Raw genomic sequence first — 13,441 nt, forward strand, 5'->3', positions numbered from 1 at the left:
CTACAGTAAGTACAGATTAATATGTGTGCAAATGTTCCTTAAGAATAATCAAAACCCTATCTATTTCACTATACAGTATATGGATTCATAAAAGATCTGAAGCCAGTCAACTGAACATATATCTTGATAGTGAAACAATTGCACTTATAACCTAACCCCTCCTCATCCTGCCCCTATAAGAATGCATATTAACATTGGGGATAGTTATGAGTTCTGAGACTCCCAAATGCAGAAATCACAAAGACATTCTAGTTCAGGGATTTTCTGGATAGTAAGAGCTAGTCTACACTTTGTGCAGAAAGTAGAAGACTTCTGGACTGTACCACATCAGTCTCATTTTTAAATATCATATAAAAGTACTTCCCATTTTTAGATCTCGTGTATTTCTTTTAGCCATAGGCCCTAACTATATAGATAAATCTGAATATTAGAAAATAACAGTGTAATAATAAAAAAGAACATATGTCTAGTTTTGAATCTACTACACAAGTAACAGAATACTCTGCAGATGCCACACAGTAACCTCCTTACTATTAGCAAGTAGGTAATCAAGTTTTTAGTAAAATTTTCTGTTGAAGCGCCTCAGAAAATAGCAATAAAATGTATTGCCTTGGATTCTGAGAACTGAAAGAAGAAAGAAGCTCATGGAAAGGGACTTTCCCATCCCTTTCTAACCCCCCTCCCCACAACTCATTGCACCCCTCAAAAAGCATATCCATAGGTTTAGAGGAGCCATACAAATAGTTTCTGATGGAGCACTGCTGGAAGAGGGGGGAATTTGCCAAATCAAATTAACAAATCAATATATTAAGTCTGAACTAATTAACCTAATTAAAAAACCCTCCCTGGAACCATTCTTAAATATTCAGTCATGAGAGCTGCACTTGAATTTCTGCTGCGTACTCTGACAGCATGAAATGGATTTCCCATATGATTTATATTACAATATTTTACATCTTTAGTCTTTTTAAATTAGTGTTGTCCTCCAATACAGCCTTTCTTAACATGTGGTTAACTTGGCCTAGTTCTCACGTGATAGACATATGTGAATGAAAAAGTCGTATTCTGTATTATTATTATTATTATTATTATTATTATTATTTATTTATTTATATAGCACCATCTATGTACATGGTGCTGTACAGAGTAAAACAGTAAATAGCAAGACCCTGCTGCATAGGCTTACATTCTATTAAAATCATAGTAAAGCGATAAGGAGGGGAAGAGAATGCAAACAGGCACTGGGTAGGGTAAACAAGCACAGGGTAGGGTAAAACTAACAGTATAAAGTCCAAACAGCATCAGGTTTTAAAAGCTTTAGGAAAAAGAAAAGTTTTTAGCTGAGCTTTAAAAGCTGCGATTGAACTTGTAGATCTCAGATGTTCTGGAAGAGCGTTCCAGGCGTAAGGGGCAGCAGAGGAAAATGGACGAAGCCGAGCAAGGGAAGTAGAGACCCTTGGGTAGGCGAGAAACATGGCATCAGAGGAGCGAAGAGCACGAGCGGGGCAATAGTGTGAGATAAGAGAGGAGACATAGGAAGGAGCTAGACCGTGAAAAGCTTTGAAGGTCAACAGGAGAAGTTTATATTGGATTCTGAAGTGAATTGGAAGCCAATGAAGAGATTTCAGAAGTGGAGTAACATGGTCAGAGCGGCGGCCAAGAAGATGATCTTAGCGGCAGCGTGGTGGACAGAAACCAACGGACTGATGTGAGAAGAAGGAAGGCCAGAGAGGAGAAGGTTGCAGTAGTCCAGCCGAGAAATAACCAGTGCATGAACAAGCATCTTGGCAGAAGAGACAGACAAAAATGATCGAATCCTGGCAATATTATACAGGAAAAAACGACAGGATTTAGCTACTGCCTCAATATGAGGAATAAAGGAGAGCGAGGAATCAAATATAAAGCCAAGACTATGAGCTTCCTTGACTGGAGTAAGCGTAACATCATTGACAGTAAGAGAGAATGAGAGATGAGGAGAAGGTTTAGGAGGAAAAACAAGCAGTTCAGTCTTTGCCATACTAAGTTTCAAACGATGATGAAGCAGCCAAGCTGAGATATCTGAAAGACATGCCGAGATACGATCGTGAACATCAGGAGAAAGTTCCGGAGATGAGAGATATAATTGTGTATCATCGGCATACAGATGATGTTGGAGGCCATGAGATTGAATAAGCTTACCCAAGGGCAACATGTATAAGGAAAACAACAACGGGCCAAGCACAGAGCCTTGCGGAACCCCTACTGAAAGGGGAAAGGAGGAAGACGAGCTGCCATTAGCCAACATGCTGAAAGAGCGACCCGCAAGATAGGAGGCAAACCAGTTATAGACAGAGCCACAAAGTCCAAGGTCATGAAGGGAATCTAAGAGAAGATCATGATCAACCGTGTCAAAGGCTGCAGTTAGATCAAGAAGAATAAGAACGGAATAAAGGCCTTTAGACTTGGCAGTAAGGAGATCATTGGTGATCTTAGTAAGGGCTGTTTCAGTGGAATGCAAAGGACGGAATCCAGATTGAAAAGGATCCAGAGCAGAGTTACTAGAAAGAAAATCAAGACAACGAGAGTAGACCACACGCTCCAGGATCTTTGAAACAAAAGGCAATAAAGAGACAGGTCGGTAGTTAGACAGAGATAGCCTATCAAGAGTAGGTTTCTTGAGAATGGGAGAGACTGTAGCATGTTTAAAAGCAGAAGGAAATGAACCAGAGGACAGAGAAAAATTAATAATATGAAGCAAGGAAGGGAGGATAGCGGGAATAAGATTTATAAAGACGCGAGAAGGAATCGTATCACGAGAACAAGTGGAAGGCTTCAAAGAGCGCAGTACTGTAGACAGTTCATCAGCTGAGACCGAAGGAAACGCAGAGAAATTTGCAGGAGGAACTGACAGAAGAGGAACAGGAACTGGAAGAGGAGCAGAGCTGGCCAGATCAGAGCGAATAGTTTGGATTTTAGCATTGAAAAAAGAGGCAAAGCTGTAAAACTCAACAACTTGCTGTTAAGGAGTGGTTCAGAATTGGATCCCTCCGGCTGCCATAACCAGCTTGAAACCTCCTATTTTGCACATACTGGTCTTCTAACAGTTCAGAAATAGATTTTATTTGAATACAGGTAAGGTAAGCATATAGCTTTTTGCAGCAAGTCACTATGGCAGGTACTATTTTCAATGTACCACTAGTTATAGGATTGTTCTAAGGATTTGTAAAACTTGTATGAATTATAAAACTTGTATAATGTCCATATGTCTTCCCCAGCCTTTTATTCGATGTAGTTTGCAATGCAGAGACCTTGTAGACGAAGCTAAGAAATTTCATCTAAGGCCTGAGCTCCGGAGCCAAATGCAAGGTCCAAGAACTAGAGCACGTTTGGGTGAGCAACAGAGGAACACATATCGAAATGACTGTAAAATTGTACGCTATTAGGAAATGGAGATGTTCCATTCCTATGTTTAATGTTGCCTCTCATGCAGCAGGCTCAAAACATTTAACCCCCCAAAAAGGAGAGGAGATATTTTTCAAATATCTGAAAATGTTTTAATAACCCCATTGTGTTTTGGAAAGATATTCATTCTCTCATCTTTAAAGGACCAGCTGAAGCATATTATAGGGATAAATACTGCTCAACGAAGTAATATATCCTATGCTCCATACATGGTTAGAAAGTTAAACAGGCGTGATTATTCCAAGTTGCTCATTTTCTGCCCTCAAAGTCTAGGGGAGTAGGCTCCTGATCCAAACCACTTAAGAGTTTAAGTGGCATGGAACACAAGCAGTTAGGCTGTAAATTTGTTGTTCCAAGGAGCAGGCGAATGACTGGAGTTTCCATACAGCCCTTTAGAGTCTTGAAGATATCAGTTGTTGAGGCTGCTTTATTAAATCCAAGCACAGGTCTGCAAAGTTAACACAAAAGGAAATGAATCACCAAGCTCAGAGAACAACTGCAAATGCAGTTGAGAAGGATGCTTGCTGGTAATCAAGATGCCAGTGAAAAAATGTACTTTCTGTTGTTCGTGGTTAGGATTCCTTTTTCGAAATAGAATGAACAGACTTGACAGAGGATTTCTTTTTGATTACCTATTGGAGTATTAACATTATGGTTGTCAATCTTCATCCAGGTGCCAATGAGGTTCTCCTAGTAATTGGGGGCTTTGGAAGTCAGCAGTCACCTATTGATGTGGTGGAAAAATATGACCCAAAGACACAGGAGTGGAGTTTCCTACCAGTACGTAATTGTCTCCTTTGTCACATTTTTGCAGTTATAATAATATATCAGTTATATGTTGTTAAAGTATGCTTTGCCATTCTAAGGGACTGACTGCATGTGCCTCAGCCCCTCTTTTTAAAAAGCAAAACTGCAAGAAGGAGGACTTCACAAAGATGTTTTGTTATACATCCCCCCCTGCAGGAAAAATAAAAATAAAACCTGGACACCATTATGAACGAACCATGTTTTTCTCTCCACCTGTACTCATCACAGAGAGTGGGGTCTTGACTTACCACTGTTTGTATGCGTTGCGATCCATGTGTGCATGGTTTAGAGTAATAATTAAAAGAATGAACTGCAAAAAGTCCCCAGTTCAACACTCAGCTCACCCATGAATTCACAGGGTGTCTCTGTGAAGCCCTCCTCAGTCTCTTAAATCCTCCCCCAAAATTAAAATACTAAAATAACACTCGTCTTGCCCTATAGCACTGGTAGCTCCTGATATTGTTGGACTGCAGCTTCCATCAGCCTTAGGCAGCATAGTCAATGATGAGGGATGATGGGAATTGCAGTCCTTGTTCCCCACTGTTTGGAGAGCCACACGTTCCTCACTGTTGCCTTACAGAACTCTTATAAAGATTACTGAGATAATGCATCTGCAACAGTTTGAAAGTATTGTGTCCATATAAATACCCATATAAGGAAGACACTTGTAAATAGCAGCCTGAGATGAAGAATCAGAAATATTCCAGGTGAAATTTCAACTAGTTTATACTCCCAGCACAATCTAAATCTCCTAGTGAGCCATGTCCTAGTGAGCCATTGATATGTATTCACTGCTTTCACTGACCCTTTTTCATCTTGTGTAGGGGAACTGATATGTGATGCATACCAAAGGATAGAGCATGTGAAATTGAATACTTCTGTCATAATCAAAGTAAATACATAGAAGTGATCAGCCCTGTTATATTTGGCCATTATGACTTGCAGCACTTTATCTATATTAATAGTTATTTATCTGGCAGCACTAGGAAATTGCAGGTGTCATTGATATTTAGAGACACCAAAGTTTATGGTTTCCCTTTTCTCACTCTCTTTTAACACGTGTAGAGCATCAGCCGTAAAAGACGCTATGTTGCCACAGTTTCGTTGCACGATCGGATATATGTAATAGGTGGTTATGATGGCCGTTCTCGTCTCAGCTCTGTAGAATGCTTGGATTATACATCTGATGAAGACAGTATCTGGTACTCTGTTGCTCCCATGAACGTTCGACGGGGCCTAGCAGGGGCCACTACTCTGGGAGGTATGTATTAATTAACGTATTGTCATCCCCCCATCTGATGAACCTTATAAACAATATAGGTACATTAAGATAAGTTTTGAAAGAATTAATTATTCACTCTTATTTGGCCAAGATAAATTGATATTACTATAATACCAATTTCAAATACTGTGATTTGTTTCAGTTGGTTAATTAAACTACAAAAACTTGAATCTGTTGACTGCCCTAATATGGACTCATCAGACACTCTTATTTCTCTCTTGCTTCTGTGAAGACTTGGCAGAAGAGGGGGCATGGAAAATGCCTGTGCAGATGGCTCAGATTCCCATACATTTGGGAGTACATGTGCTCATGTCTCTCTTATGCATCACTAGGTAGATTTTTATCATTCAGTTCCATTTGTAATGAGCAATTGTAATAGATTTCATTTTAAGCATTTGTATCAGGGTTTAAGGTGAAAAAAGTATTATACTTACAACTTACGTCACATCCAGGAGCATGAAAATTTTGCCTTTTATGAAAAGCTCTTTCTAAGTGTTCCTAACTCTAGTTTATTCATGTTGAGGATTTGTTCAGGTATTGTACATCAAAGGCCATAAATAGGATGGTTGGCAAATTTGTTGAGGCTCTGACTAACCTTTAGAAGGAAGAAAATGGCCTGAGTGATTGATATCGTTCTGGAGTGCCCTCTCCTACTTATATGAACTTATTCATCTCCATAGTTTTCTGGGAGCTGACATTAAGTGATGAAATGACAACAGCAAGAGTGAAGGTGGAAGAAAACGCATGACAAGTATAACCAAACATGGGCAAGAAACCACGTTAGGGTCTAATCTGTGGTAGAGGCAGCAGCAAAGAAATCTATTTTTTTTCTGCCACCATTGCATCTGTACAGTCTGCAGACCTTTTCCAAATGTTAAAAGGCCATTATATATCCCTGGTTCAAACTGAAGGCCTAATCTAGTCCGGCATGCTGTTTTCCAACAGTGCCAACCTGTTTCCTCTGAAAAGCCCACAAACATGACATGAAACCAGTAGCCTTCTGCTACTGTTTCACAGTGACTGGTGTTTGCAAGACACTTCACAAATAAAAGTGCTGACATCCAATCCAACCTTCTCCAGATTGATTACAGAGACTTTACATATACCTTTTGACTGCTTGATCTGCTATGATTACGTATCAATTTGTGCAGCCTGAGGATGTGGACAGAATATAGGGTAGTAGGCCAACCACCCGTGCCCTTGATCCTTGTCCATCCTGGCTGATGAAATTGGACCTAGATGGATTGGGTGAATGATTGAGAATATAGTTAATGTTCTGTTTAAGAGTATAGTGTTGCTATGTTTGAAGGAAGCAGTAGGAAAATCTTTATTGAACAAGCCTTCCCTAGATTCTGCTATCTTTGGATAATTATAGTCCAGTGTAACCCAGCTCCAGAGAGTTTTGGACAATACTTATTACCTGGATGAATTTTAACCCTGTTTTGGAATCAAAACAACCTTGGTGAATGATCTGTGCAAGAAACCAGATAGGAGGAGTGCCTCACTGTGGGTTATGCGGACTTCTCAGTGATCATGGTTTCCTTCTGAACTACCTGGCCAGGCTTGGTCTTGGAGGCATATCTTCCAGTGGTTCTGACCTTTCCTGGAGGGTAGGCTGGAACAGCTGGTGCTAGACGAACTGCTCAGTATAGTGTCCTTTGGCTTATGGTATCGTGCAAGGTTCCATTCTGAAACTGCTGGGGGAAGATTGTCCAGAGAATTAAGGATGGATGTCATCCGTATGCTGATGATTCCCAACTCCTCTTTCCATCAAGTCCCAGGGAAACTTTGGTGGTTCTGAATCACCATTTGTAACTAGTGATGGACTAGATGTGAACTAACAAATTTAAGCTTAATCCAGGCAAGATGGAAATACTGTTGGTCAGTAGAGCTGCTGACCCAGGGGTAGGGTTTCAATCTGTTTGGGATGAGTTTGCACTCTTTTCGAAGGAACAGGTGCACAGTTTAAAAGCACTCCTGGATCTGGCCTCACGCTTAGATGTTCAGGTGGCAGCTGTGGCGAGCGGTGCTTTTACACAACTTAGGCTGCTGTGCCAACTGTGCTCACTCCAGGAGAAGGTAGACCAGGGCATGGGCTTGCGTGCCTTGTCTACATCAAGGTTGGACTACTGTAATACGCTCTGTATGAGGCTGACTTTCAAAAGGGGTTGGAAACTACAGCTGGTCAAAATGCTGGGGCCAGTATTTGGGGGCACGTAATTCAATTCTTGTGTCAGCTTCAGTTGCAATTCCGTTCCTGCATTAGCTTTTCTGGCACCTTTTAAAGTGCTAAACACTTTTGGCTTACAATACTTGAACTACTGACTTGCCCATAAGACACTGCTGGATTCCTTATATGATTAGGAGATGCTCTGCTCCAAAGCCCCCATTATCAGAGGTGCAGGTGGGCATTTCAGGAGGCAAATAACATATAGCAAAGGTTTTTTTAATCCCCTTTGTTTGCTTTGTCTAGCTTGTTTTTTTAAAAAATAAATTTTTATATTTCAAATGAGGTAGGGTGATTTGGGCACTTTAGAAATAAAGCAAAATGGCAAGAAATAAATATTTAACAAATAAATAAAGATGATCATGGCAAACATGGCCCTTGTTGAAATGTTTGGCTCCTGTTCATAACCTGCTGTTGTGTTTCAGACATGATCTATGTTTCTGGAGGTTTTGATGGAAGCCGGCGCCATACCAGTATGGAGAGATATGATCCCAACATTGATCAATGGAGTATGTTGGGAGATATGCAGACAGCTCGAGAAGGTGCAGGACTGGTTGTTGCTAATAATGTCATCTACTGTCTTGGTAGGTATCCTTAGCGTATTCTGATTTGTATGTACTAGTGTATCAACCATGTTCTGGTAATAAGGCTATGCAAGGACGTTAAACTAGGCGATCTTGTAAGTCTTCCAATATTTTCAAGTTTTATTTACCGCTGTCTAGGGGTGTCCATTAAATATGAAGATGTTCTTCTCTAGAATGTCTCTAAATTCAGAATTCCAATATCCGAGAGTAGTAATCTGTATGTATAAACTAAAAATGGAGTAAAGGTAGCAAGTTTTGTGGGACAGAACTGAGTAATTGTTTGATTGCACCTGTCCTCTTAGTCTTTGTATTGAAGAGGTGACTTAGTTACAGTTTAAGAAAAACTGTCCTAAACAAATGCTTAAGAATTCATCAGTACATTAACATGGGCTGATGGCTAAAGTTGGGAATATTCAAATTAGATTATTTCAGATGTTTATATTGTTGAAATGGGTTTTATGAAGTTTAATTATTTTCATTGAACTTCTCAAAGCAATTGAGCTAAAATATCCTGACACTAGTGAGATAATAAAAGCAGCATTACGTATCCTGAATAATAATGTAAGAAGAGAAAAGTACTGGAGTGCTGCCTTCTGAAGTCTGTGCTCACTGTGATGTTAATAATTTCACAACTTTACCTAGTAAAGCATAAATGTTGTGCTCATATATACCACCTTCCTCTTATGCCTAATGCCCCCAGGGTTCCCAGGCCATTTTTATAGAAATCACTTAATTCTGTTTCAGAAGCCAAACCTTCTGTAGAAAGCTATGAAAGGGCTGGGCCCATTGCCTACTTTTTTAAATGTTGTATGTCAATACGGTAGTAAAAGTCAGTCCCTTTATCCCATCTCCTTTGTGGCTCAAAGCCTTTTCCCCTTTACAGAGTCTAAGGAATTTAGAATGAAGGATCCTTCTCTTGTATGGATGTTATTCATCCTGAGCCTTCAACCTCTAAATAAAAGTAATAAACTCATTTCTTGGGTTCTTCTCTGTGTTTTAGGTGGTTATGATGGTCTTAACATCTTAAATTCTGTGGAGCGATATGATCCCCACACTGGGCATTGGACAAATGTCACTCCAATGGCCACGAAACGCTCAGGTGAGATTTCTGATCATAGGTAGGAAGCTGTGGGATGGAATGCATAACGTGATTTCTAGCCAGTCTTGATCGGCATTAATAAATTGCAGTGCAGTTGCAGTGATCCTATCACTGCCACCTTGAGCAACCATTTTGGGTAGAAATGCAGGATATAAATAAAATAAATATGTTACCTTTAAGTAACGTTAATGTTGGTTTAATAGAGAATTTTTCAGCAAAAAAACCATCCCCCATGCAGTTCTATTTCTAAAAAGCAGTCAAGACTTCAAATGATGGATCTGGAATTTACCAAGCCTACCAATGACCAGCCCTCTCTTTCTGGCACCCCCTTGAAGAACCTTCTCAATATAAAAACCATCTACTCTCTCTCACTCCTTCATGCCACCAAAGCAACAGTTTGGTGGGGCATTTGAAATATATAATTTCTTGGAGATCTTTAAGCAATTTTCGTGCCTTGTTCCTACATTACTGTTTAGGGAATAGTTTATGCTACCTTTCCTCTGACATCTTAGCTCTGGTAACCTGTGAATGCTAGAGAGGCAGGGAGTATGATAACTGCCCACAACGCAGTTTGTGTTCACAGACAGCGGGAAGCTCACTTATCTTGGCATCACGTTCCATGGTTTCTCTTTGTAGGAGCTGGAGTGGCCTTGCTGAATGATCATATTTATGTGGTTGGAGGGTTTGATGGGACAGCGCATCTCTCCTCTGTGGAAGCATATAACATTCGCACAGATTCCTGGACAACAGTGACTAGCATGACAACGCCCCGCTGTTATGTGGGTGCAACAGTGCTGAGGGGAAGGCTTTATGCCATAGCAGGGTAAGTAGGCCAGGCCTCCTCTACTGGAAAACAACTGGATGCCCTAGGCATACTGAGATGTCCTCTACTTTATGGCTATACTGGTGTGTTAAATCTGTCCCATCCTTTTTTAATGATGCCCTTCTGCCCCCTCCCCATATACAATTTGTTGGCAGTATGGGTCAACATAGGAACATAGGAAGCTGCCTTATACCAAGTCAGACCATTGTCGAAACTGGCTGGAATCGGCTCTCCAGGGTTTCAGGCAGGAATTTTTCCGGCTCAATCTGGGACTTCCTGCATGCAAAACATGTGCTCCACCCACTAAGCTATGGTCCTGGCCTGTTGTCATCTTATCCAACCTCTTCATCTATGATCTCCGTTTTGAGGTTGGCTAAGCCTCCATCCAGTTTGGCATGTGCCCTGAAGACATTTGTTAGACCAATGTCACACTCCCTATGCATCCATAATGCTTCAATCAGACTGCTTGCATGTTTCTCACTTCCAATTCATCAGCTCATGGGACTGCAGCTCCACACCCCAGTGGTGGAAAGGAAAAGAGCTGGTGGGCCATTTTTATTTATGCAATTATTTCAGTTTCCATCCAGTCCTGGTCATAATAATTAAGCTTGAATCATTTTTGTTAATTTGTCTGGGTTGGATTGTTTTTACACTGAGCTGCATATTCAAGGATAAAGGTGTATTTTGTGATGTTCAACTCCAGTGTCTTTACCCATATGGCATATCAAATGTGAGCAAGAGCTTACCAAAACACATATTTTTCCTCATGTTACAAAATAAACTTGGCCTTCTCCAGAAATGTGGACTTTCTATAAAAATGTAATGTGGTGATGGTTCCATAGTAGTAGCATGAGCAAGGATGGATATGGCAAGTTTTACCTTGCACTGATTTCTTTAAAAAATAACTAATAATGCAGAAGCTGTATCCTCATCTGACTTACAAAGGTGGTTTTGCCACCCTTCCCAAACTATCTTCATGCCTTAACTGATATAATGAATCGCTCTTACCTTCAAGAATTCTGGACTTCCAATATATTTTCATCTGTAACCTTCCATTGTGTGTAGGTACGATGGGAACTCACTCCTGAGCAGTATCGAGTGCTACGACCCTATCATTGACAACTGGGAAGTGGTGACATCACTGGGGACCCAACGTTGTGATGCTGGTGTTTGTGTGCTGCGGGAGAAGTGACTTTCGGGAAAGGCCTTGTGAGAGCACTTCCATGGGAGAGGGAGGCTGCAGTATGAAGCACTGGCTGACTTGGGAGTTCTTGATGCAGTGACCATTGCTCTCTGGACTGTGCTGCACTCCCTCCGGCTCATCTTCAAGGCTACTGATTCCAGTTTAAAAACAAAACAAAAAACCACACAAGGCACTTTGAGCTGAAAATAGAAAGAATTATATGCTCATGTAGGCTCCCCCTGTAAAAGTGAATTGTCAGATCATCCAGGTTGTCTATGCCTTCCAGCCTGCTGATTGCCTGAAATTAAGCATCTCGGTCATCTCCAAAGCATCAACACATACGGAGTTGTGAGCGTAGGTCCAAGGACTGGTTTGTGCCTGAATGTTTCCATGTACTAAATATGCTACAGTGTGGACATACTGTTTGTGAACATTGTGTGGGCACAATGTGCTTTCTGGATGCTTTTTCAGGTTCTGCACATACTTGCACTTGATGCTGGGAAGAACAGCCAGGTACAGGCTGATTGCATGCAACTGAAAGTCTCAGTATATTGGTTTAAGGAATCTGACCTTCATCTTAATAACTGAAGAGGGAGAAATGGAGACTATTGCCTACTGCACTATTTAGTCTGTCTGCTGGGGAGGATGACAGGCAGGCAGGAAGAGAACACTGCATTTTATGTTTTCTGTTAGATGCTGGATGCCAATGTTTCTTGGAGAGAAAGAGAGAGAGGTTGTGTTATAGTATTTGTGAATAAAAACTTGGTTGTAGTTTACATCTATCGTCTAAGTCAGAGGTTCTTAGTGTTAGCAGAGCAGTGAAGTAAAAAGTCTTGGCAGTGTGTTCTTGGGTACCTCAGCATAATGGTTGGGTGCAAACATCTGCTTTCAAAAGGGTACATCAGCGCAGGCTAATTTTCAGCCCAGGCTGGATGTGCACTTTCAATGCAGACATTCCGACAAATCACAAAGCACCTTTTAACTTACACTGGTCACTTCAGAGTCTTCACAGCAGATACTGTTGAAACCTATGCAGTCTGTATGTCCCACATGAGCAATGTCAGCCCAAGTTGTCTCATACTTCATCACTGCTTTTATTAAGCCTGTTTTTTGTGCTCCTGCTTTAGCACTGAAGCACCAACGTTAGGAGCATGAGACGTTATATCCTTATATCCTACAAATGTTGCCAACACATTGTAGTTTTACCTGCTGACCATCCAGATCCATTTACAGCAAGGATATTCAGTGATCATTTACAACATCAACTGGAACTCTTTAACTTTTCCTCAAGGCGTCTCTTGACATTTAGGATTCCCTTTCTTCCTGTCTGTTTAATACTCCACTGGTGTATAATGCAGCTTGTATTAGATGTGTGAAAATAAGTCACATCGCCGGAGTGGACACCTGAGCCTGTGGATAATGTAGCTCCATTCCTCAATTATGTGCCCTAAACGTTCAGCATGACCTTGGAGCAATATCCCATGACCTACTGAGCCTCTTCCTGTGTTGCCCAATCAGGAACTAAGGGGTGAATGTATTTATTTTCTTGGGTGCTGTTGACTCCTTGCTTTGGGGATGTGGTAGCATGGGATAAAGATGCACTTTCAAACAACACTGAGTTTATAAATTCTGTCCTGTCACACCAGTGTTTGTGATTAATTTCTTATGTATTTTTTAATAAAAGTATCTCTGGTACATGTGAACATCTCATCTTTTCAAGTAGGTTTTTATATTTGCACTGTTGCACTCCAGCCCATTTTTAAAAGCCAAACATGGTGTTGATCAAAAGCACTTTTTACAGATCCTCAAAGGCCTACACAAGCTTCTAGCCAGAGTTGCCAGTTAAATAACAATTACCAGCTCCTGTCTTGTGGTGGAGCTGACAGGAAGTATGTAGTTCAGGTTGAATCTTCCCTAGGAAATGAAGATGAACATGTTTTGATTCCCCAAATGGGAATGGGGAGGAAATAGGCTGTGAGCATTTGATGAAACATG

The 13,441-nt window shown here is 40.8% G+C and overlaps 1 protein-coding gene across 5 annotated transcripts in view; it reads left to right on the plus strand.

The window, feature by feature from the left end:
- The window catches only part of KLHL12 (kelch like family member 12), a 28,349-nt gene extending 15,208 nt beyond the window's left edge, over positions 1–13,141 (plus strand). For all 5 annotated transcript variants that reach the window (XM_063144391.1, XM_063144404.1, XM_063144398.1 and 2 more), the window contains 7 exons: positions 3,255–3,369; positions 4,115–4,221; positions 5,314–5,509; positions 8,183–8,341; positions 9,342–9,440; positions 10,077–10,263; positions 11,329–13,141. In XM_063144391.1, the coding sequence (XP_063000461.1) occupies positions 3,255–3,369; positions 4,115–4,221; positions 5,314–5,509; positions 8,183–8,341; positions 9,342–9,440; positions 10,077–10,263; positions 11,329–11,455 (990 nt within the window). In that variant the 3' untranslated portion in view covers positions 11,456–13,141. The remainder of the gene's footprint in view (positions 1–3,254; positions 3,370–4,114; positions 4,222–5,313; positions 5,510–8,182; positions 8,342–9,341; positions 9,441–10,076; positions 10,264–11,328) is intronic.
- Positions 13,142–13,441: the final 300 nt, after the last annotated feature.

This window comes from Elgaria multicarinata, chromosome 1, assembly GCF_023053635.1.
Source record: "Elgaria multicarinata webbii isolate HBS135686 ecotype San Diego chromosome 1, rElgMul1.1.pri, whole genome shotgun sequence".
In the NCBI taxonomy this organism is placed as follows: Eukaryota; Metazoa; Chordata; class Lepidosauria; order Squamata; family Anguidae; genus Elgaria; species Elgaria multicarinata.